This window comes from Ursus arctos, unplaced genomic scaffold, assembly GCF_023065955.2.
Source record: "Ursus arctos isolate Adak ecotype North America unplaced genomic scaffold, UrsArc2.0 scaffold_11, whole genome shotgun sequence".
Lineage (NCBI taxonomy): Eukaryota > Metazoa > Chordata > Mammalia > Carnivora > Ursidae > Ursus > Ursus arctos.
In genome coordinates this window covers 59,264,047-59,290,140 of record NW_026622775.1, presented here as the reverse complement: position 1 = coordinate 59,290,140, position 26,094 = coordinate 59,264,047, and the positions used below count along the sequence as shown (strand labels likewise).

The 26,094-nt window shown below is 35.3% G+C and overlaps 1 protein-coding gene across 2 annotated transcripts; it reads left to right on the top strand.

The window, feature by feature from the left end:
* The first annotated feature begins 1,702 nt into the window (after window positions 1–1,702).
* On the top strand, window positions 1,703–25,754 carry SCRG1 (stimulator of chondrogenesis 1). Of its 2 annotated transcripts, none has more exons than XM_026518861.4 (3): window positions 1,703–1,952; window positions 23,158–23,413; window positions 25,529–25,752. In XM_026518861.4, the coding sequence occupies exons 2-3, from the start codon at window positions 23,172–23,174 to the stop codon at window positions 25,581–25,583; spliced, it is 297 nt and encodes a 98-aa protein (XP_026374646.1). In that variant the 5' UTR covers window positions 1,703–1,952; window positions 23,158–23,171; the 3' UTR covers window positions 25,584–25,752. The 2 variants fall into 2 exon arrangements, with proteins under 2 accessions (XP_026374646.1, XP_057166163.1); XM_057310180.1 differs by lacking the exon at window positions 1,703–1,952 and adding an exon at window positions 2,739–3,015 and having other exon boundaries at window positions 25,529–25,754.
* The last annotated feature ends 340 nt before the right edge of the window (window positions 25,755–26,094 follow it).

The window sequence follows — 26,094 nt, the reverse complement described above, 5'->3', positions numbered from 1 at the left end:
GTGTCCATCAACAGATGAATGGATAAAGAAGATGTGGCATATATATATATACAATGGAATATTATTCAGCCATAAAAAGAATGAAATCTTGCCATTTGCAACAACGTGGATGGAGTTAGAGAGTATAATGCTAAGTGAAATAAGTTGGTCAGAGAAAAACAAATACCATATGATTTCACTCATATGTGGAATTTAAGAAACAAAACAAATGACCAAAGGAAAAAAAGAGAGAGAAAGAAAGAGAGACAAACCAAGAAAGAAACTCTTAACTATAGAGAACAAAATGATGGTTCCCAGAGGGGAGGTGGATGGGGGGATGGAAGAAATAGGAGATGGGGATTAAGGAGTACACTTGTCATCATGAGGACTGGGAGATGTATGGAATTGTTGAATCACTATATTGTACACATGAAACAACTACAACATTGTATGCTAACTATCCTGGAATTAAAATAAAAAATAAAAATACTTTAAACTCAATAGAAAAAAAATTAATTCATTTCTATCTCCCCCTCCTGCTCCACCAAAACTATTCTTCCTTTTGTATTCTTTTCCTAGATGAATAATGCTTTATCCATTCAAGGTCCTGAAAGTTAATAAAGTCTCCTCCCCTTCTTTCAACTACCTCTACCCTAAACATAAAAACCTAATTGGTCACCAAATCTTTTCCACTTTGCTTCCTATCTTCTCTTCTGGGTTACTGCAAGAGCCCCTCTTCTGTCCCTAGCTTCCTTCCTCCTACATCATCATCCTTTTACACTGCAGCCAAGGGCTTCATCCTTTTTAATACTTTTCAATATCTTTCCATTTACTTTCAGGATAAAATCCAAAGTTTTCAATGTAGCATATGAGGTACTTCATTAACTTGCTTCTTTCTAATCCTCTAATTTTAGCCCCTGCCGTCCTTGGTCCAGCTACACTAAACTACTTGTAATCCCCAAAGTTGTTACCCTCTCCTTCACCTCCCTGCCTTTCTTTATACTACCTAGAATGCTCTTCCCTCTATTCTCTGTCTAGATAATCTGTATTCTAATTTTTCCAACTCCTGCAACATTACTCCAAATTGAATTTTTAAAATTAACGAACAATTAAAGGATAGTTAATAGATGCTACAATTCCAGTGCAGTTTGCTCAAAACAGTGAAATTCCTTTTGTGCCTTTATTTGAGACACAGATTTCTGTTTTAGTAATTTTATTTCTTACTTTCCATTGACTGGTAATGACTCGTTGGGTAAGGACTTGGAGAATTTGAACATATATTCAACCAAAATGTTATAAGAGATCTAGATGGTGAGGAAGGCTTAGTGAAAAAGCACAAAGAAACTGTGAGAGAGGAAGAGGTGCTCAGCCATTTGCTTAAATCACATTAGCCATTTCTCCTCCTCCTTCTCTCCTTCTCCTCTTCTTCTCTCCCTGCTGTCTTCATCTATCTCTCTGTCTCTGTGCCTCTTTCTCTGTGTCTCTGTTTCTGTCTGTCTGTCTGTCTGTCTCTGTCTCTGTCTCTCTCTCTCTCTCTCTCACACACACACACACACACACACACACACACACACACACACACTTCTCCTAAGGTTAAAATTACTCTGTGTTCTTTTTAAATCCCTCAGGTTTTACATTTTATTGCTCCAGAGTCTGCCTCGCTGAGGTTCTTGTAGAGACTAGTTATTTCCTTCTGTGAGAAGCTGTTCAGTTCATCCTTGCCTGGTTTGGAAGAATCCAAGGGAGGCAGTTCTTTGAGCCCTGTCTCTCTTTCACTCCCCTCCTCCCCCAGTCCTGGCTGGAGCAGTGCGCCTGTCAATCCCGGGCAAGACACAAGGCAGACAAAGGGTTTATTTGTAAGGAACCTCCTTCTAGCACCTCCTTTTTTCTCCTTTTGCCCAAACTCACCCAGTGAATTGGAGCATTTAAGAAGATTCCTCTGCCAAGAAGACCAAAGGAACAGAGAAGAAAGGGTATGTATTTTTTCTTAAATATCATTTTGTATCACTTATTCTACTATAAATTATTGCTATCGATTAGAGCAGAAATGTATTTATGTGTTAAATCAGAAGAGAAAGTCAGAGAGTAAGGGATTCTCTAAGGAGATGGATATACTTTGAAAAAGATAATTTTTCCTAGGATAAAAGACAATAATCAGATTAAAAGGGACTAGAAAATGTACATTCCTTAACTGAGAGAGTCGCTGAATCAAAGGTCTATAAAGAGCTCCCTCACTGTGATTCCTGCTTAATGCCCATGTCCACTCTGAATCTGACCCCATATAACAGGACCTTTTTATTCCACCTCTCAGAATTATGTGAGAATAATGAAGTATACAAGTTTAGTCTTTTAATGCAGTAGCTATACCTCTATATTACTGACCCTATGTGAAGTTAACGGCAATATCTAAGAAAGGAAAGGGTTTTTTCTTGCTTCTAAAATCCTAATTCCTAAAAAGGAACTGGTATAACCGTGTGATACAAAGAGGGAATTCACCAAATTCATGCTTGGTGTCCCCACCATAGAACACACTACAGTGTCTGTACTGCTAAGATAAAGGGAACACTTTTTCCCTTTCAGGCTTGTAAAAATCCCTCTTTAAAATTCCTTAACTTAGTTCCACAAGCTGTAAAAAGCTCCCCCAAATGCTGGTCCTTTTTTCCAGTGATGATGATCTACTATAGCCAGGAAAACAAGTAGGATGATGCAAGACTGAGTATTAGTATCATTTCACAGCATTCTCCGAACGCATTCTCTGAAGGAAGATTACTTTCAGGAAGGATGTGAACTTCATGTTTCCACTGATGAAGGTCTCTTGGGTACTTGGGCTGAGTGTGTCTGGTTTAATGTTGTTTGAAAGGCTTATCTACTTTCTCATACCACCTCTTCTGTAACGTACACTTTAAGAAGTTCTGATTCAGGGTGCATTCTATCACAAACCTCTTCTAACACAGTTAATAAGAAAGAGAAATTTTTTGAAATGACAGTTTTTTCATCATCCAAGAAAGATGAATGAGGAACATCGCAGGCTAGATGGTAAGTTTAATCTCTTCCAACTATAATTTTTGATATTTTAAATGTCAAGTTCTGAGCTGGAAGTTTCATTTGTTTTTGGAGCCTTTGCTTCTCTCTTGCTATGTTTTGAAATCTGAAAATGGACTGCCCTTTCTGTCTAATTCATCAACTCTGTTCCATTCCATTGCTCTTAATACTAGTTCCCAGAAGTGACAACACTTGTCTGTATGAGCACTGCACCATAAATCTCTGAACACTTAAACTACATAGCCCTGTTAGTTTTGGCCATTAAATGGGATAATTTTTCTTTTTAAGTCTTCATTTAACTCAACCATTCAAAAGCCTTCTGATGGCAAATACCCTCATATAATCAAAACTTGCAATTCCCTATTTTATGATGGTGGCCATGATCTGTTGCTTAATTGGAAATACCTTGACCATGATTGTATATCCTCTGCATCGATCCTTTAGGAACTATGCCACTCTTGGGATATGAATGGTATCATATAGTGTTAGGAACAATATTAATTACATAAATTTGAATCCAAAAAAACCAACAGATAACTATCTAAGGATCTCTTGCTTATTCCGTTAGATATTCAGTTTTTAACTTTGTTGTCTTTTGTAATTTGGATGTACTCCAGGAGGAATTTTAAGTGCATGTACTTCAGCTGAAATAGAAAAAAAAAAAATAGAGCAGTTTGCTTCAAATTTGCCAAAGTCATCTCACTCTTGTTGGCACTTGAAAATCTATGGTCTTGATGGGTTGCCAAGGATTAAGGTTGGTGTCTTCTAATGAAAAAAATAATCAATGTATCACAGGAACATAGTGGCTGAGACATTTTTCCACTTGCTAAATAAAAGTTAAATCTATTTATCTGCACTCAAGTACAAGAAGAAGAGAAAACTTCAGTTCAAACATGTAATTTATTAAGTGTTAAAAAAAAAAAAAACTACCAGTAAGTGCTTGCCAGGTGTGGAACTTTCCATCCTAGTATGTGACTGAGACTGACAGAAGCACTATTTTGTGCTCTGGCATGGACATATTCAGAAAAGGTGCATGGTATGGCAACATACCCACTTGCTTTTCCAGCGATTTATTTGTTCATTCCTTCAGTGAATGTTTTTGGAACATTGACTGTGAGCCCAGTATTGAAGCGGGCGCTCTGAGAGATGCAAAACAGTAGACGTTATAGTACTTGCCTTCATGAGGCTGGCATCTCCTCTTCCAATCCTCTGAATATTGGCTTGCCCCAGGTCTCAGTCTTTTGTCTCTTCTCTTCTTAATCTGTACTGACCCTGCCAGTCCCATAGCTATAAATATGATAAATAAACATCCTGATGCCTCTCAAATTTTTATTTCTAGCCCTAACCTTCAGACACATACTGCCTATTCAACATCTTCACTTGAATCTCTAGTAGGCATCTCAAACTTAACTTGTCTGAAAATTTACTCTTAAATTTCCCCCAAACTGACCCCATCCAGTTCTTCCTCAACTCAAAAAATGTCAGTATCACTCGTGTCAAAAACCTAAGAGTGATCCTTGACTCTCTCCCTCTTGCCTCTTAGCTTCCATCAACTTTCACCAATAGCCTTTTTCTTCTTTCAATTTTGTCCCACCACCACAGCACATCTTTGTAAAGCAGTCAAGGATTATTTTTTAAGATGTAAGTCAGATCACATTACTATTCTATCAAAATGGTTTCCTAATATATTAAATTAAATCCAAGCTCTTAATCACGTTCTATAAGACCCTTTATGATGCCTCCATATCTTCCTTCACGGTTCCAGGTAAATACACAGAATGACCAATTTACTCAATGGCCAAATGCCTTTCGGTGAATTTCCCACTCCCAACGATAGCCATATTCTTTATTGTTAACTGGCTTATGAAAAATAGACAATGAAAAGCCATTATTTAGTCAAATTCACAGTTCGTAAGGGATGGATTACGCATGAGTGCTATAGGCACATAGAACAAGGGAGCTATTAGAGTGGTACGGGCTGAATCTGGGAAGACTTCTTAGAAGAGATGAGTTTGAGGTTTGTCCTCAATAGATGGTTTGGTCAGAAATTAACACAAAGAGAGGAGGTGAGAGGGAACCATAAGGCAAAGACATATGTGTAGGGTTGAAGAGATGACTGGTCTTCCTACCAGCTGTGCAATAGTGAATGGTAGATGTGGAGGGGAAGTGGAAGGAAGGCCTTAGGATTAGCTTTACAAAGTTCACCATTTTTTAGATACCATGAAACGACTGCAGACTCTTCCTCAGGACAAAAAAAAGTATTTTCAGAGAATCATTCATGTAATAGTACATATAGGGGCCATGCATTGTATTAGCCGCTGGGTATGTGGTGGTGAACAAAATAGACTGCCTTCATGGAGTTTTCTGTCTTAACGGAATGATAGACATAAAATGAGTAAACTCATAAATATATAATTTAAAATGCGATAAATATCATTAGAAAAAGAAGGCACCATGAAAGAATCAAATTGAAACTACTTTAGATTGGATGGTCAGAGAAAGCCTCTGAAAAAATGACATTTAAATTGAGAACGGAAAGCCAAGAATAAGCCAGGCAAGTAAAGAGCATTCCTTCTAAAGAGGCAGCATGTATAAAAATCCTAATGGAGGAAGAAAGATTTCTATTTAATTATAAGGATATACTCTATATATCTTTATTGCAATATATTTTTAAGTGGGTCAGATGAGCTATTTTCTAACAAAATATAAATTATCAAAATTAACTTGAGATAGAAACTATGTAATATTTAGGACATATTCATATTATAAATTATTTATTATTTATCTGAAATTCAAGTTTAACTGAGTATCCTGTATCTTATCTGACAAATATATTTTAACAATATTAAATGTCATCTGAGTGTCATTATCATGTATATAATTAGAGACACAGGACTGTAAAAGAGGTCAGGGAGTGGTGATATATGATTTTGAATTTATCTGCTTTTACGTAGCAGGGTGTAGTGGAGACACTCTGAGGAATATACCTCAGTTAATACCAATCTTTGTGATGAGTTTGTCCTCACCTTTCCACCCATTTATCCTTTTCCCCTTTTCTCATTATCTTATGACCCTGTATTTCCTTCTCAATACCTTTCTGTGGTATAACATCTTTCTCTGACTTTTCTTCCATCCAGTCTACAAATGTTAGTTTCCCAGTGTTCTGTCCCTGGCCATCTCAATTTCTCCTTAATGCCTATGCATACCAAAAAGAGATATACCAAAATGCTAACAACCCTTATCTCTGCCTGGAAACTCTAGTTGTATTTTATTCTATCTATTCTTTTCTGTATTTTCCATGTTTTATACTGAGTATTATTACTTTTTAAAAAAAGTATTTAAAAAAAATCCAATCAGGTTTCTGGCTATAATTAGAACCATCTAATAGAAAGAAAGCTTAAGCAGTTAGCAGACATGAAATGAGCTCACAAACAAACTACACTTATATGCAGGAAACATATAAAGGGTAATAAGAGCCCAAGCTTAGTAAATGCACAACTTTTTCCAAAAGCCACAAGAATTAGACAAAATTAAGCTAATCACTAAAAATAAGAACAATATGATTGTATAGTAAAAAAAAAAAACCAAAAAAACCCAAAAAAACCTAGGGAGACCCAAACTGTAAAATATATGAAAAATGCTAATGACTAATATAATAGAAAAATTCTTCAAACACAATTGGTAAAAAGGTTACAAAGAATTTACAACTCTCTCTCTCCACCCAATTTTTTAAATAGTAATCTGGTAAGGGAGGTTAGAGAAAAGGGGAGGGGTCTTTGTTGTTGTTGAATCTTCTGTTAGAAGTATACACACACACACACACACACATATTTTAAGATTTATTTATTTTAGAGAGAGAGAGAGAGCAAGAGAGAGAATCTCAAGAAGACTCCTCAGTGAGTGTGGAGCCCAACCCAGGGTTCAATCTCATGACCCTGGGATCATGACCTTAGCTGAAATCAAGTCAAATGCTTAACCGACTGAGCCACCCAGATGCCCCTATAAATACATACTTTTTAAGTCAGGTATGAGCTGACTAGAATAAACGATAGTTTTGATAAAAAAAGAAAACAGAACAGAAACTGGGAAGTACATTTTACAGTCAGACTATTTAGAAAAAAATACAATTTAATCAAAACAATAGTACTTGATGATAACCAAATTTAAGAATTTGACAGCTCACTAACATCTTCCCATAATAAATCATTCCCTGCAACTTGATATTGAGTTTAGCAATCTGAGAAACTCCTCCTTCTCTGACTATATATAAGCATCTAGAGATTAGAGTATATTGTTTATTCTTTCACTAACATGCCAGGCATTGTTTGAGGTGGTTGGGATACACATCAGACAAACCCTGCCTTCCTGGAGCTTACATTCAAGTTCTGGGAGACATAATAAGAATATTTTTTTAACAATTTAGAGGTTCATAAATGCCATGGAAAAGTAGAGCAACTAGGGAAGATTGAGAATGAGGGGAGAAACAGTTTTAAATAGAATAGATCTTACTGAGAAGCAAAGTGAATAAAAACTTGAAGAGGGTGAGAGAGGTAGACATGCAGCTAATCTGTTGGAAGAGGTTTCCAAGCACAGGAATTAACCAGTGCAAAGGCCCTAAGGCAAGAATGTGTCTAGTATTTTTGAGGATTAGCTAGAACAGAAAGAACAAGGGGAAGAGTACATAATTTCAGAGAGATAACAGGAAGCCAGATTGCATATGGAGGCCACCACAATGACTTTAGCTTTAACTGAAGTAATTGGAGGGATTGGAAGAGGATAGGTTTAGTTATTAATATTTTTCTTAATTCCTTTTCACTGCTGGTACTTAGAACAGTGCCTGGCATAAAGGAAATACTAAAAAATGTCTGTTACATTGAACCAAATTAAACCAGCTTGCTCCTGTTTTTTCTCTCTCACACATAGTTACTTAATCAGTGAGTTCTACAACAGTGCTATTTTTTATTCTCTCACTTTCCCAGTATTGGCTGCTCTTCTCCTGAATACTCTTGCCAGCTTGGTCTTGGTATGGGCTGAGGAATTCTAATTCACCTGAAGCAGTAAATGAAGATTTGGGTCTAAAGATAAAAGAATGATTTCAGGCTATTTTCAGCAGCCTTAATCAACCAGAACAAAATATACAAGCATCATTCCAGAAATAAGAAGGGCAGACTGAATGGCTCCTTGTGCAAACCATAATGGGTCTTATTTGTTGTGCTTTGGGACCCAGTAGCTCTCACCCTATCCAAGAGATGGGAGTCAGAGCAACCATAATTCAATTTGGGAAAGGCTGTGGAAGGGAAAAACATAGTTCTGAGAATTTGGCTTAAGTATTTAAATTATCAGAGTACCATGCAGCTCATTTTTAGAATCTGTAAGATTTGGGTATCTGTCCTTCATATTCCTCCAAAAATAGTTGCAAATAGTAAGAGTAGTATAGAATGCTTTGCTTCTACCCAAGATGGAGTAAAAAGAACCAGATTTACTCACTCCTCTGAAACAACAACAAAAAACCAGACAAAACATATGAAACAACCTCTGACAAAACACTGAATTTCAAGCAAGGAAGGACATCGTCCTATGAGAGATGGTAAACAAATGAGGTATATCCCCAAGTCTATTGCCTTGAGGGAATTTCCAGGCTGAAAAAATAAAGAGAGGGAACACAGAATCCTACAGATTCCCTGAATTGAGAAAATGGAGCTGAGAGTCAGAAAGACTGAGACAGCCACAATTCACAGAACAAAGTACTGGAGAGAAGAAGGATATATAGAGAATGCTGATGTCTGCAGAGGGCCCCACTGAAGTATTCAGAAAACTGATTCATGCATGCAAATGAGAAAACTATCTATGGTCAGGGTGAAAAATCTGAAAGAATTAGAGAACAGAGTGTCTGGCACTCACAAAAAGTCAGGCATACTCACAAAGACAAATTGAAAAAAACTGGTAATTCATTGGCCATTGGGTAGACTATGCAGGAAGGAATGGCCTCAGTAATGAGGAATAATTAGCCCTAAGCTGAGTTAGAACTATCTAACAAATCATAAAAGCAAGTCCTCAAGGAATCAAACTGTTTCCAAGTAACTTAGTTACATCCCAGAGCAAAGCACAAAAATATTTATAAGAATACAAAAATACCCAGCACCCAAAAATGCAAAAATTTTAACTGTCTGAAATCCAATCAAAGATTACCAGATATGCAAAAAAGCAGGAAAACATAACTCACAACTGGAATAAACAATCAACTGAAACCAACACAGAATTGATACATATGTTAGTATTAGCAGCAAAGGATGTTAAAACAGATACATCTTTAAGGTGCTGAAAAAAAATCCAAACTGTCAATCTACCATACTATAGCCAGCAGAAATATCTTTCAAAAACAATTGTAAAATAAAGACAGTTTTGGACATACAAAAGTTTAAAGAATTCCTCACCAGAAAACCTACACTGTAAGAATGTTAAAGGACACCATTCAGGTATAAGGAAAATGGTATCAGATGGAACATGGATATACACAGAAAAATGAAGCACACTGGAAATGGAAACTACATGGATAAACACTTAAGATTTTTTCTTATTATTTAATGCCCTAAAATACAATTGTTTAAGCAACAATAATAATATATTTTGAGTTTTTAGCATATACATCAGTAAAATATATAACAGTGATAGCATAAAGGACGGGAGAAGAGAAATGGAAGTATACTATTGTAAAGTTTTTATACTATATGTAAAGTATAATATCATTTGAAGGGGAATGATAAGTTAAAGTACATATACTATAAATCTTAAGGCAACCACTAAAATAATAAAATGAAGAATTATAGCTATATGTCAACAAAGGAAGTAAAGTGAAATCACACACAAAAAAATGTTCAATTAATCCAAAAGAACACATACAAAGAGGAAAAAAGGAACAAAGAACAAATAGACCAAATAGAAAACAAAGTGCAAGTTGATAGATTTAAACCTAATGATGTCAGGGCACCTGGGTGGCTTAGTCAGTTAAACCCAATGATGTCAATAATCACATTAAATGTAAATGATCTAAATGTTCCATTTAAAAGGCAGAGATTGTCAGTTTGGATAAAAAAGCAAGACCAAATGATAGATTACCTATAAGAAACACATCTGAAATCTAAAACCACAAATGAGTAAAAATAAAAGCATGAAAATATATTCAGGGTCAGAAAATCTAATATTGTTAGAATGCCATTATTCTCCAAATTTATCTATAGGTTCAATGCAATCTTAATCAAAATTTCAGAAGGCTTTTTCTGTAGAAATTGAGAAGTTGATAATACGACTCATACAGAAATGCAAAAGACCTATAATTGCCAAAACAACTTTGTGGAAGAAAGTTTCAGGGCTAATTCTACCTGATTCTAAGAATTATTATAAAGTGACAGTAATCAGAACTATAGTATTGGTATAAAGATAAATAAATAGATCAATGGAAAAGAATAAAGTCCAGAAACAGGCTCACAGCTATATTGAAAACTGATATTTGACAAAGATGCAAAGGCAATTCAGCAGAGAAACAACAATCTTTTCAAATATGGTACTGAAACTACTAGACAACTGTATGAAAACATGCAGAAAGAATTTCAACCACACCACTCGCTAAATAAAAAATTAACTAATATAGATCACAGAACTAAATGGGAAACCCAAAATTCTAAAGCCAGTAGAAAACATAAAAGAAAATCTTTATGACCTTGGGTAAGGCAATGATTTCTTATGTATAACAATGAAAGCATTTTTTTTTTTAAGAAAAAGAGAACATTGATAAATCAGACTTCATCAATTTTTAGAACTTGTGCTCTTTGAAGCCCACTGTTAAGAAAGTGATAAGGAAAGCCATAGGTAAAGAGTAAATGTTTAGGAAGTATGTATCTGATAAAGAATTTGTATCCAGAATATGTAAAGAACTCTCAAAACTCAGGAAAACCACCCCAATTTTTAAAAGAGAGCAAGAGATTTGAACAGGTTGTTCACCAAAGAAGACATACAGATGACAAATAAGTACATGAAAAGGGGCTCAACATCATTAATTATTAAGGAAATGCAATGTTAAGACCACAATGAGACACTTACTAGAATGGCCAAAAATTAAAAAGACTGACCAGACCAAGTCTTGGAGAGAATGTGGAGAAACTGGAACTTTCATACACTGTTGGTGGGAATGTAAAATGGTGCAATCACTTTGGAAAAGCAATTTAGCAATTTCTTATAAAGTAAAACATACTCCTATCATACAATTCAGCCATTCTATTTCTAGGTATTAGTTCAAGAGTAATGAAGCTATGACCTTATAAAGACTCATACACAAGTGTTCAAAACAGCTTTATTTGCAATAGCCCAAAACATAAAACAACTCAAATGTCCATCAACAGGTAAATGGATAAACAATCAATAGCATATATGATGCAATACTTCTCGCAGTAAAAAGAAATCAGCTATTGATACCCACAATGACATATATAAATCTCAAGTATGCTGAGTGAAAGAAGTCAGAAAGAAAGAGTACATATTTTATGATTCTGTTTATATGAAACTCTAGAAAATGCAAATTTATTTTTGGAGATAGCAAATAAGTTGTTGTCTGTATAAGAGTGGAGGGAAGGGAGGAGGTAAGAGTGATGAACTACAAAAGGGCATGCGGAAACTTAGGGATAACATATATGTTCATTATCTTGATTGTGGTAATGGTTTCATGGGAATATATATATGCCAAAGCTTATCAAAATGTATATTTTAAATATTTACAGTTTATTATATGTCAATTTTACTTGATAAAACTGTTTAAAAAATTTTTGCCTATATAGAATTTAGTTTTAAATCTCAATATATTGTTTAAAGCTTAATGGTTGTGGTAATTCCTCCCACCCAGTAAATGTTCAGTGAACAGAAGTTCTAATTAAACTTCTTTGAAGATTAACCTGAAAAAAATGTCAAGAAATGTGGCTCTTTTAAAAAATATCACTTATCTAATGGGTATAAAGAAGACCCTAAACTGAAGAAATTGAGAACTAGAGCACCTCAGAGAATTACATTTTTTAAAATATAAAATTTAAACTATGATCTGTAAAAAGTTTATTGGAAGGCATTATTATATTAGATTGTAATATAATGCAACACTAAGTGTCTTGCTCCATCAAATCTGAAAAAATATAAAGTGAAATAGATCTCATATTTGTCTTTTCTTTCACTAGTGTTTGGAGATAGGAATTATATTAAATATTTAAAATTCTAAGAAAACATATAAGCAAAGCCCAAAATAACTAATTCAAATTAGATTATGAATCAGAGAAAATATTAAGCTCTTTGGAGTATGAAGGAATATTTTTAGTTTCTAAGTTTAGAAAAAAGCATGAATATATTTATTCAAAAAATTTTTTTATCAGAACTTCTGGTTTCCAGTTCCACATGTAAAGAGCTTGGAAATCACTACACTGTCCTAACAATAAGTAAAAAGCTCAACAGATTGAAAAATCAACAACTCTTCTTGGATTCATAAAAGAGGGGAGGACACAGGGGAAACCATGCCCCCAAGATTGGGAAGACAGGCAGATAAATATAGGGATTAAAGTCTTCTCAGAGCCGAGACGCATTAGGAGAAACTGTCATGCGTACCAGTGCCAGGGTAAAAAACGAAAAACCCACCACCAACAAAAAACCTGCACCCAATCAATGAGTTGGTAGAGGCTCACTGTGGACAACTCTGAGAGTTAATAACTCCACAAGGACTCAGTCATGGGGGTCCCCCACAATATTGTGAGATTTACCTCTAGGAATGAACCAAGTACGCACAGTCAATAACAGAAAAATCCCCTCAGGGTTTCATCAGGGGGAAGAAAAAGGAACCATTTTGAAATATGCCAGAGCGCTCTGTTCTTAAGGAGGCCTGCTCTCAGAAGAAACTACTTAACCAGAACCTAACCTGCTTAGGTATTATCAGAGCATAACTGACCTAGTGAAAGAGAAATATCCAACTGCAGCTGGCTCTAGGCTCCAACCAAAGAGGGGAGGAAAAAAACCTGAGAAACACTTGTGAAAGTCACAGCTCAGAAGCATGGACTTGCTAAAAGACTGAGACCTAGTTATAGGCCCATAAAATGCTTCCTCTCCTCTCACATCTCATTACCGCATTACTAAAGGCTTATTTACAGCAGTTCCTTTTACTTGGTACATCATATGTGGCTATCAAGAACACATTATAAGGCATACTAAAAGACAGATAAAATGAGCATCAGAACCAGACGTGGCAGGGATATTAGAATTATCAGACCAGGAATTTAAACAACCATGACTAATATACTAAGGACTCTAATGGATAAAGACACAGAATGCAAGAACAGATGGGCAAAGTAAGCAGAGAGATGGAAATTCTAAGAAAGAACCAAAAAAGAAATGCTAGAGATGAAAAATACTTTAGCAGAAATAAAGCTTGCCTTTTATGGGCTCATTACCAAACTGGACACAGCGGAGGAGAAAATCACTGAGCCAGAGGTTATAATCAATGAAGCACAGAATAAAGACTGAAAAAAAAGTGGAACAGAATATCTAGGGACTGTGGGACAACTACAAAGGGTATAACATACTCATAATGGGAATACTAGAAGGAAAAGAAAGAGAGAAAGGAACAGAAGAAATACTTGACACAATAATGACTGAGAATCTATCCAAATTAATGTTAGACACCAAACCACAAACTGAGGAAGCTCAGAGACCACCAAACAGTACACCCAAACACTACATACAGACATACAATTTTCAAACTACAGAAAATCAAAGGTTAAAAAAAATTCTTAAAGAAACCAGAGGTAAAAAACACCTTCCTTATGGAGAACAAAGATAAGTATTATATCCAACTTCTCTTCAGAAACCATGCAAGCAAGAAGAGAATGGAGTATATAAGAAATAGCACAGAGGATCATAGGGGAAGGGAGAGAAAACTTAACGGGAGGAATTCAGAGAGGGAGACAAACCATGCAAGACTCTTGACTCACGGAAACAAACTGAGGGTTGTGGAAAGGGAGGTGGGTGGGGGAATGGGGTAACTGGGCATTAAGGAGGGCACATGATGTGATGAACACTGGGTGTTACACACAACTGATGAATCATTGAACACTACATCAGAAACTAATGATACCATATGTTGGCTAATTGAATTTAATTTTTAAAAAAGAAGAGAATAGAGTGAAATATTTAAATTGTTGAGAGAAAAGAATTTCAACCTAGAATTCTGTACTCTGCAAAATTATCCTTCAAACATAAAAAAGAAAGATTTTTCTCAGACAAATAAAAATTGAGGAAATGTGTTGCTAGTAAACCTGCCTTGCAAGAAATGTGAAAATAAGTTCTTTTGAGAGAAAGAAAATAATACAGGTCAGAAACTCAGAGCCACATAAAGAAAGGAAGAGCATGAAAAGAGGAATAAGTAAAAGAAAAAGAAAAATGTATTTTTCTTATTCTTAACTGATCTAACAGATAATTGTTCAAAATAATAGCAATGATGAAAAAAATAATAGCAATGATGTTCTCAGTTATGCATGTTTATGTATAGATCGTATATATATGCATATGTATGTTTATATATAAGGGAAACAAATGACGGTTATGATACAAGGAATGAGAGGAAGAAATTAAGACAATTTGTTGTTATAGGGTACTCACGCTGCCATGAAGTGGTATGGTATTTTTTTAAAGATTTATTTATTGGGGTGCCTGGCTGGCTCTGACTCTTTTAAGCATCTGACTCTTGATTTTGGCTTGGGTCATGATCTTGGAGTTGTGGGATGGAGCCACAAGTTGGGTTCTGTGCTAAACAGGGAGTCTGCTTCTCTTCCTCTCCCTCTACCTCTCCCCCCTAATAAAGATTTATTTATTTGACAGAGACAGAGTGGGGGCAGGGGTAGAGAGAGAGAGAGAGAGAATCTCAGGCAGACTCCCCACTGAGCCCAACATAGGGCTCAATCTTGCAACCCTAAGATCATGACCTGAGTCCAAATTGAATTGGACACTCACACCCAGATGCCCCAAGGTATAGTATTTTTTAAAAGGGGATGTAGATTAGTTGCAAATGTATATTTAAAACTCTAGGGCGACTACTAAAATATAAGTTAAAAAAAAAAGGCATAACCAACATGCTAAGAAAGGAGAGAAAATGGAATCATATAAAATATTCAATTAAAACCACAAAAGAAGGGAGGGGAAAAAAGTCAAAGAGAAAAACAGGAACAAAGAACAGGGCAACAAATAGAAAACAAAAACAAATGTGGTAGATATTAGTCCAAATGTATCAATAATCACTTTGGATGGCAATGGTCTGAATGTCCCAATTAAAAGACAGATCATCAGAGTGGATCAAAAAACATGACCAATGTTAAACTTCGTATATAATGCTTAATAATTTAAAAGCATTTTTTATAATTTTTTTCATCAGAATAAGTGTACTCTTTAATCCCCATTTCCTATTTCACTCATTCCCCCACCTCCCTCTCCTCTTATAACCATTCTTTGTTCACTGTAGTTGGGAATCTGTTTCTTGGTTTCTCATTCTCCCTTTTTTTTCTTTGCTCATTTGTTTTGTTTCTTAAATTCCACATATGAGTGAGATCATGTGGTGTTTGTCTTTCTCTGACTGATTTATTTCAGTTGGCATTATTCTGTCTAGCTCTAGTCATGTTGTTACAGATGGCGAGGTTTCATTCTTTTTTATGGCTGAATAATTTTCAATCGTGCTCCCCTCTAAATCCATATGTTGAAGTTCTAACCCGCAATGTTGCCGGGAATGGCCAGTACTCCCTGTACCAACGGATGAAACTTTGCTGTGAAAGAGAGAAGGCAAGAGGGTCAACCCTCAGAGGGGAAGACGCTTTCCTCTTCTTTGCTCCCACTTTTATTGGTCCTTCAGGATAATCACAAATCCTTATCACTGTTCCTCAAGCATGTGATGTGTGACAAAGGGTCTTACTGAAACTGGGAGGATGTGTTTACAGGAAAGATACGATATGCTAATTTGCTGTCTATTAAACATAGCCTAAGGGACAATGCCTACATCTCTTAGATCACAGGGCGGCTGTTTGGGCTAGGAAAGTTTCGGGAAGGCAACTCCCCAGGCATTCCAATGGCACAGTGGTCACTCAGCATGCCAAAGGCCTACGCCCTTCTCCGAAACCTTCCCTGACCTCAATGGCCTCTGTGTTACATTTTAGCGAGCCAGGTGTTATGGCTGATTTCATGCTCTCCATTAACCCCAACACAATGTGACTGTATTTAGAGAGAGGGCCTTTAAGGGGGTAATTAAGGATAAATGGGGTCATAAGCACAGGGTCGTAATCCAACAGAACTGAAGAGGAGGAGGAAACACCAGACACTTCTCTTTCTCTCCACGTGTGCACAGAAAAAAAACAATATAAGGGCACAGTGAGAAAGAGGCCATCTGGTAGCCAATGACAGAGCCCAAATCTGCTGTGATCTTGGACTTCCACTGTCCAGAACTGTGACAAATAAATTTCTGTTGTTTAAGCCACCCAATCTGTGGTATCTTGTTATGGCAGTTATTATAGGTGTTAGTAAAGAATTGAGAATGATCCTATGAAGGAAAAAAAAAAAAACCATGACCCAACTATATGTTGTCTACAAGAAACCTACTTCAAGTAAAAAGACACATATAGAGGCACCGGGCTGCCTCAGTAGGAGGAGAGTGTGACTCTGGATCTCAGGGTCATGCATTCAAGCCCCACGCTGGCTGTAGAGATTACTTACAAACAAAAACTTAAAAAAAAAAGACATATAGATAAAAAGTAAGTGTATGGAGAAAAATATACCATACTAACACTAAGCAAAGAAAGCAGGAGTAGCTATAATAATTTGAGACAGAGCAGGCATCAAAAAGAAGTCATCAAGAATAAAGTAGAATATTACATAATGATAAAGGGGTTAATTCTCCAATAAGACATAACAATTCTTTTTTTTTTTTTAAAGAAACAATGTTTGTTTTGAAGTCTTTTTTTTTTTTTAAGATTTTATTTATTTATTCGACAGAGATAGAGACAGCCAGTGAGAGAGGGAACACAAGCAGGGGGAGTGGGAGAGGAAGAAGCAGGCTCATAGCAGAGGAGCCTGATGCGGGGCTCGATCCCATAACACTGAGATCACGCCCTGAGCCGAAGGCAGACGCTTAACCGCTGTGCCACCCAGGCGCCCCAAGACATAACAATTCTTAACAAGTATGTGCCTAATAAAAGAACATCAAGCTGCATTAGGTAAAAACTGATAGGATTGTGAGAAAAAAACAGATGAATCCACTATCCATATATCATAGATTTCAACACCCCACAGAAACGGAATAAATCCAGCTGGCAGAAAATTAGTAAGGATACAGTAGAACTCAACACCACCACCAATGAACTGTATATAACTGATATCTACAGACTTCTTCACCCAATAATAGCAGAATACACATTCTTCTCAAACTCACATGGAACATGCATCAAGACAGATCACATTCTGGGCCATAAACACAATTTAACAAAGTGAAAAGAATAGAAATCATACAATTTCTTCTTTCAGACCACAATGGAATTAAACTAAAAATCAATAACAGAAAGATAACTGGAAAATCCCCAAATAGGTTGAGATTAACACAATTCTAAATAATAGGTTGGGACTAAAAAGAAATCTCGAGAACTTTAGATTAGAATATTTTGAACTAAATGAAAAGGAAAACAACTTATCAAAATGTGTGGGATGCAGCAAAAGCAGTGCTTAGAGGGAAACTTATGAATGCATTAAATGCAAATATTAGAAAAGAAGAAAGATCTAAAATCAATTATCTCAGTTTCCACCTTGGGAAATTAGAGCAAATTCAATTTGCTCCAAAGTAAGCAGGAAAAAAAGAGAAATAATAAGAATTAGAACAGATAAGTGAAACAAGTCGGAGAATAAATGCCATATGATTTCATTTATATGTGGGATCTAAAAATCAAAAGAACAAAAATGAGAAACAATATTTATAAACATAGAGAACTAGTGGTTGTCAGAGGAAAGGGGGTTGAGGAATAGGCAAAATAGGTGGAAGGGATTAGGAGGTACACGTTTCTGGTTATCAAATAAATAATTTACAAGGATGAAAAGTACAGCATAGGGAATATAGTCAATAATATTGTAATAATTTTGTATAATGACAGACGGTAACTACATTTATCATGGTGAGCATTTCATAATATACATAATTGCTAAACCTCTATGTTGTACGCTTGAAACTAATACGATATATCAACTATACTTCAGTCAAAAAATAAAAGGAGAAAATTAGGAATTTAAGCGGAAAAACTTAAACTATGACTGGCTTTTTGATGATATAAAAAATTATTAAATTTCTTTAGTTATGTTAAAGGATATTGTATTATGATTTTTAAAAGTCCTCACCTTTAGTGAAATACACTGAAATATTTGTGGATAAGATGAGATGACTAGAATTAGTTTCAAAGTAATCAAAACTGAGGCAGAAAAAAAGAGGGAGGTATAGGTGAAATAAGGGGGGGCTATAGGGTGATAAAAATTGAAGCTAACGGATGAGATCTTGAGGTTCATTAAACCATTATCTCTATTTTGTATATATTTGAAGTTTTTCACACAATAAAAAGAAAATAAAAATCAATACCTTAATAAAAAATGATTAGAGCAGAAAACAATGACGTTAAAAACAGGAAATCAATAGAGAAAATCAATGAAACCAAAAGCTGGTTCCTTAAAAAGATTTAAAAAATCAATAAGCATCTAGCCAAGTAAACTAAGAAAAAAAAGAGGACACAAATTACTAATACCAGAAATTAAAGAAGGAACATCACTACAGATCCCATGGAAATTGAAAGGATAATAAAGCAATACTATGAACAACTCTGTGCCCATAAATCTGTTAAACCAAATGAGTGAATCAACTCCTTGCAAGACACAGTTTGCCAAAATTCACACAGACAATCTGAATAGACCTACATCTATTAAAGAAATTAAGTTAATAATTAATAACCTCCCAAAACAGAAAGCACCAGGCTCACATGGGTTTCCTGGTAAATTTTATGAAATATTTGAGGAAGAAATTATACCAGTTCTCTATAATCTCTTTCAGAGATAGAAGCAGGGGGAATACTTTCTAACTCATTCCATGAGGCCAACATTACTGTAATACCAAAACCAGACAATGACATTACAGGAAAAGAAAGCTATAGACCAATTATCTCTCATGAACATAGATATAAAAATCCTCAACAAAATATTAGCAAATTGAATCCAAACAAGTATAAAAAGAATGATATACCACAGTCAAGTGTGATTTAGGTATGCAAGCCTGGTTCAATGTTTGAAAATTAATTAATGTGGGTGGGGGGGGGCGCCTGTGTGGCGCAGTCATTAAGCGTCTGCCTTCGGCTCAGGGTATGATCCCAGTGTTGTGGGATCGAGTCCCACATCAGGCTCCTCTGCTAGGAGCCTGCTTCTTCCTCTCCCACTCCCCCTGCTTGTGTTCCCTCTCTCACTGCCTGTCTCTCTCTCTGTCAAATAAATAAATAAAATCTTAAAAAAAAAAAGAAAATTAATTAATGTAATCCATCACATCAATAGATTTAAAAAAATCACATGATCATATCAATAGATGGAGAAAAAGCATTTGAGAAAACCTAACACGCATGCATGATAAAAATTCTCAGTAAACTAGAAATAGAGGGGAACTTTCTCAACTTGATAAAGACTATCTACAAAAAACCTACAGCTAACATCCTTAATGGTGACAAAATCAAACCTTTCCTACTAAGATCAGGAACAAGGCAAGAATGTGCCCTCCCGTCATTCTATTTCAATATCCTACTGAAAGTCCTTGCTAATACAATAAGGCAAGAAAAGGAAATAAAATGTATATAAAGTAGGAAAGAAGACATAATACTGTCTTTGCAGATGACATGATTGTCTATGCAGAAAATCCAAAAGAATCAACAAAAAACCTTCTGGAACTAATAAGGTTCAGTTGCAGGACACAAAGGTTAATATACAAGCATCAGTTGCTTTCCAACATACAAACAACGAATAAGTGGAATTTGAAAATTAAAAACACAATACCGTTTACATTAGCACCCCCCAATAAAATACTTAGGTATAAATATGACAAAATACATACAAAATCTATATGAGATAAACTATAAAACTCTGTTGAATACAATCAACATTTGGGTATGGTGATGCCTTTTAAGATACAACACCAAAGATATAATCCATGAAAGAAATAATTGATAAGCTAAACTTTATTATAGTTACGATTTCTCTGTGAAAGAAAATGTCAAGAGAATTAGAAGCTAAGCCACAGGCTGGGAGAATATACTTGCAAAAGACACATCTGATACAGGACTGTTATCCAAAATATACAAAAAACTCTTAACTCAACATAAGAAAACAACCAACCTGATTTTAAAAATAGGCCAAAGATGTTAACGGATTCTTCACCAAAGAAGATATACAGATGGCAAATATGTATATGAAAAGACACTCCACATCATATGTCATCAAGGAAATGCAAATTAAAACAACAATGAGATATTACTACATACCTATTAGAATGGCCAACATCCAGAACACTGACAACACCAAATATTGGTGAGGATATGAGACAACAAGAGCTCTCATATGTTGCTGGTGGATATGCGAAATGGTACACTCACTTTGGAACACAGCTGAACAGTTTCTTACAAAACTAAACATACTTTCACCATATAATTCAGCAATTGCGCTCATTGGTATTTATCCAGAGGAGTTGAAAACTTATGACCATACAAAAACTGGTCCGTGGAGATTTACAGCAGCTTTATTCATAATTGCCAAAAACTGGAAGCAAACAAAATGTCCTTGAGTAGGTAAATGAATAAATAAATTGTGGTACATCCAGACAATGGAATATTATTTAGTACTAAAAGAAATGAGCTGTCAGGACATGAAGACATGGAGGAAACTTAAATGCATTTTACTAAGTGAAAGAAGCCAATCTGAAATGGCTACATATTGTATGATTACAATTATATGACATTCTAAAAAAGGTAAAACTATTGAGACAATAAAAAACATCAGTAGTGGGGCGCCTGGGTGGCACAGCGGTTAAGCGTCTGCCTTCGGCTCAGGGCGTGATCCCGGCGTTATGGGATTGAGCCCCACATCAGGCTCTTCTGCTGTGAGCCTGCTTCTTCCTCTCCCACTCCCCCTGCTTGTGTTCCCTCTCTCGCTGGCTGTCTCTATTTCTGTCAAATAAATAAATAAAATCTTAGAAAAAAAAAATCAGTAGTTTCCAGAAGTTAAGGAGGGAGAGATGTATAGGCAGATCACAGGGGATTTTTAGGGAAGTGAAAATATTCTGTATGATATTGTGATGACAGATAAACGTCATACATTTGCCCAACCCATAGAATGTACAACACCACGTATGAAATTATGGACTTTGGGAGACTATGATGTGCCATGTAGATTCATCTCTGGAAAAAAAAAAAGTACTGTTCTGGTGAGTGATGTTGATCTCTAGGAGACTATGTATGTGTGAGGGCAGAGGGTATATGGGAAATCTATACCTTCCTTTCAATTTTATTTTAAACCAAAGACTACTCTAAAATAATTGTCCTTTTAAAAAAATCCACAATCGTACCTAAATTAATTCACCTTTGGGATGTAGCTAGTCACTGAAAACTTCATACAAAAATTTCCTTTCAACAACGTTCTTTTCTTTCAAAGTACAATATACATATATGTCTTCCCATCTTTTTATTATTCCACGGTAGGAAAGATCCTTTGGCATCTATTAATACGATGAAATCTCAATGGCTGTGGATTCTGATTCTGATTCCTCCACTATTTTGCTAGTTTTTCTTTGCTACAATAGCCGCCATTCTTTTCATGTCTAACCTGAAAGCCAGAGAAGCCTCATTAAATAGATGATGAAAAAAAAAAAAGAAAAAAGAAAAAATAGATGATGAATATTCCACAGTTGTATGCAAATACTGTATTTAAAGAATTCTCTACTGGAAGAGAAAAACACTTGTTTGGTATGACCCCAAAAGCTCAAACTGGGACTGGTTGGTAGAAGCTACAGAAAAATATTTTACAGTGAGGGAAATGTTAGAATGCATCAGTACAATAGGTTGACTTAGTCAATAATAGCAGAATACACATTCAATAATGAGCTCCCCAGCATGGTAGGTGTTTGAGAACAGGCTAAATGTTTACTAGAGGAAATTCAAGTCTCTGTTTTCAATGAGGCTAAGATGAAGTAATCTACGTGGGATAAAAATTCACAATATCACTAAAAATTTGCAATAAAAAGGAGCCCCAAAATATTTCTGGTAGGTTTTAAAAACTTAATTGAACTATAAATATATGTACAGAATATTATTTCTCAGTGTCAGAATAGATAGGTTTTTTGTTCCTGTCAGAGTGGAACCCAACATTTGACAATGTTGTTAGGATATGCGAGTCAAAAACCAATGAACTTGGGACACCTGAGTGGCTCAGTCGGTTAAGCATCTGCCTTTGGCTCAGGTCATAATGCCGGGTCCTGGGATTGAGTCCCGCTTCAGGCTCCCTGCTCAGCGGGGAAGCTGCTTCTCCCTCTCCCCCTGCTTGTGCACGCTTTTGCGTGCTCTCTCACGCGCTCTCTCTCTCTCTGACAAATAAAATCTTTAAAAAAAGGAAAAAAGAACCACAGAACTTGATGATGATATTCGTTCTAGAAATTCACTTGAGTTTTACCACCTTAAAAAGCAGTTTTTCTCTACTGAATATACCAAAAATAAAAATTACTTCGGGTACTTAAAAATGCAGACTGGCTCTTACTATCACCTCCCCCTGATCCCCAGCATTTCTTATTTAATATTTTGTTGTGGAACCCAGGCATTTGATCTTGAAAATTATTCTAAGGGACTTTATTGTCAATAGTCATAAAATTACACTTTGAGAAACATAAAGAAGAAAGTAGAAAAGATCAACTCACAATCTTTCTATCCAAATATTTATGAGAATGCTACAGAACTTTATGTTCGGATGAATTCCATCTTTTAAAAAAACAAACACTGACACATTTTGCTTTTTCTTCTATCTCAGGGCAAAGAGCCAAAATGAAATTTGTAGTACTTGCTGTCACCCTTGGGCTAACTTTGCTGCTAGGAGTCCACGCCATGCCTGCCAATCGGCTCTCTTGCTACAGAAAGACACTAAGAGATCGCAACTGTCACAACCTTCCAGAGGGAGTAACTGACCTGACAAAGATGGATGTAAACGTCCAGGATCACTTCTGGGATGGGAAGGGATGTGAGATGATCTGTTACTGCAACTTCAGCGAATTGCTCTGCTGCCCAAAGTAAGGAAATGCAATCACAAAGTATATGGCTATAAAATGTACGCATAACAACTCTCGTTTACGACAACTTTATAATGGGTTTACTGATGTTTAATCACTCTTTTTTAGTAAAATCCTAGTGAAATCTCAGCTATTTTCTAGGATCATCACCATTGTATCTGAAACTGAATGTTTTCATTTAAGAAACAGTTTGGCAGATTTTAATAAAACTAAATATAATCCAGAAAATTAATAACACTCCAGTATATTAAATTCTAAATTCCCTATCTTTTACCACAAAAAAAATCTACCAGTAGGAGAGGTCAACTTCAAGGTTGATATCTTAAATCAATTTGAAAACCAATAAAAGGCTTTAGATAAAAGATCCTAGAGAAGAGGGACAAATAATTAATGGGACAGAGATGTGGTAATGGTCAAAGAAAACCTTTCTAGCTCTATGTATGAGTTAACCAGAAATGAACTAAATAAAAATTATCTACTGACTTGGAAAATAGATGCATTTTAAGTATAATACGATGGCAGATAAATCAATAATTTTTTTGGCTCTTGTTTTTAAAATCATCTTCTGGTTACTGAAGAGCCTCAAATACTATGATCTTGGCTATTTCATACCAAAATTAGCTCTTTCAAATTACTTTCAACATATGTCATCATCTTTTCATTTTTCTAAGAAACCTGTGAGGTAGAAAGGACAGATATAATCATCTTATCAAGGAAAGGTGCAGAGAGGTAAAATGACCAGCACCATCCCACGCAACTAGTTAATATCAGTACGGAAACTAAAATCCAGGTCTTCTGATTTGGACCAGATATTTTTTTCTACCAAGGCAGTTGGTTCTTCATGTGTGGCTCCCAGATCAGCAGCTTCAATATCACTTAGCTCTTATTAAAAATGAACATCCATCCTTGAGCCCTAGACCAGACTTACTGAATTAGGAAGACTGTAGGTGAGGCATAGCAATTATGGCTTAACAAATCTTCTAGGTGATTTCAATGCATGATAAAGTTTGAAAATGACTTGTACTAAATGATATCAAGAATGTGAGTTAATTGATTCCATTAAAATGACAATATTTCCAAGACTGCATAAATGAAATGTTATTTAATATTAAAATACCATGTTTGCTCTTTTGTAATTGTAAGACCTGAAACCAATATATTGAGAAGTACTTGTATTTAATTTATGATATAATTTTGTGACCATCTGTGGTAATGGATGAGAATAGAAGTCTGGATACACAAAAGTAATTTCTACCTGATTTGGCTACCTTTTCCCCAGTAACAACAGATTTACCTTGCTAAGTATATTTCCTTTTTCCCCCCTGTAAACACAAATTCTAATTTGCCATCCTATATTCTTCTTATTTTTATTGAGATACAATTTACATACAGCACTGTATATGTTTAAGGTATACAGGATAATAACTTGATAGACATATATTACCAAATGGTTACCATAATAAATTTAGTTAACATCCATTAGTTCACATAGTTACCCCCAATTTTTTCTCCTTGTGATGAGAACTTTTACGATTTACTCTCTTAGCAACTTACAAATATATGATACAGCACTGTAAACTATACTTACATTAGAGTTTACATACTAAATATATTTCTAATGAGTCATAATCATGATATAATTTTATATTATTTTCATGCATTTTTTTACTTTAGCTTATGTGATCTTTCCCATAACAGTAGAATTGAATAGCTTAACATTTGTCCTTTCCCTATAAAACCTAGAAATTTATTTATTGAGAATTTTTTAACTTTCTGTTTCTTATCTATGGATTTAAACTTCATGGCCCATCCCCACTCATGTAAGAGAAATAATACTTTTGGTATGATCATAAGGTTTTGAAATCATTTAATTTTTCCATTTCTTTAGAGTTCAATGATAGCATTATATCAATGGCAAAGGGGAGGAAAGCGGGAGACTCGAGTACCTTCTTGGTCTTTGTTGCTCCTCTGGCGAGTTCTCCCACTCATTCTCTTTGTACTTTATTCCTAAAAAGAATAGTCATATCTGAAATTCTTGTCCATTTTTAACCCAGTAAAGACTAATAGATATCTTAGTTTTCAGCTGAATTTAACTGATGTCCTACTTTCTTTCAGAGATATCTTCTTTGGACCAAAGATCTCTTTTGTGATTCCTTGCAACAATCATTGAGAATCTTCATGCATTCCAGAGAACATCGTCTCTCATTTCCCACAAATTGCATTATGTCAACATAACTGCGTTTCAAATTTCTCTCCAGTGCAATAAAGCACAGATTCTATAAATTCTTATTTGTCTAAGACAGTAAACTTGTGTTAAATAAGTAGTAATAAAAATTAATTCAATTTAAATTTTCTGTGGACATTGTTGGCACTGGTTAAAATTTTTGGCTAGAAAATTTTCATCTATGAAGTATTCAGTAGGCTCAGGATTTCTGAATAGTTGATTAGCCATAATCCTTGCTCAAAGGTTGAGAACTTTTAGTTCTTAGTTGATAGTTATTGACCATGTATACTTAATGGAAAGATTCAGATATAAATGAGGTTCTTAGAAGGGAATCTAGAAGATTTCTAGTAAGAGGGTAAAAGGGCTGGGGCACTTGGCTGGCTCAGTTGGTAGGGCATGAAACTCTTAATCTTAAGTCCTGAGTTCCAGCCCCTTGTTGGGCATAGAGTTTACTTAA

Coding starts and splice junctions, on each gene's coding strand:
- SCRG1 (XM_057310180.1), top strand. CDS start 2,988: ATGAATGAGGAACATCGCAGGCTAGATG. Junction 3,016..23,157: donor GGAACATCGCAGGCTAGATG/GTAAGTTTAATC, acceptor CTTCTATCTCAG/GGCAAAGAGCCAAAATGAAA. Junction 23,414..25,528: donor GAATTGCTCTGCTGCCCAAA/GTAAGGAAATGC, acceptor ACTTTCTTTCAG/AGATATCTTCTTTGGACCAA.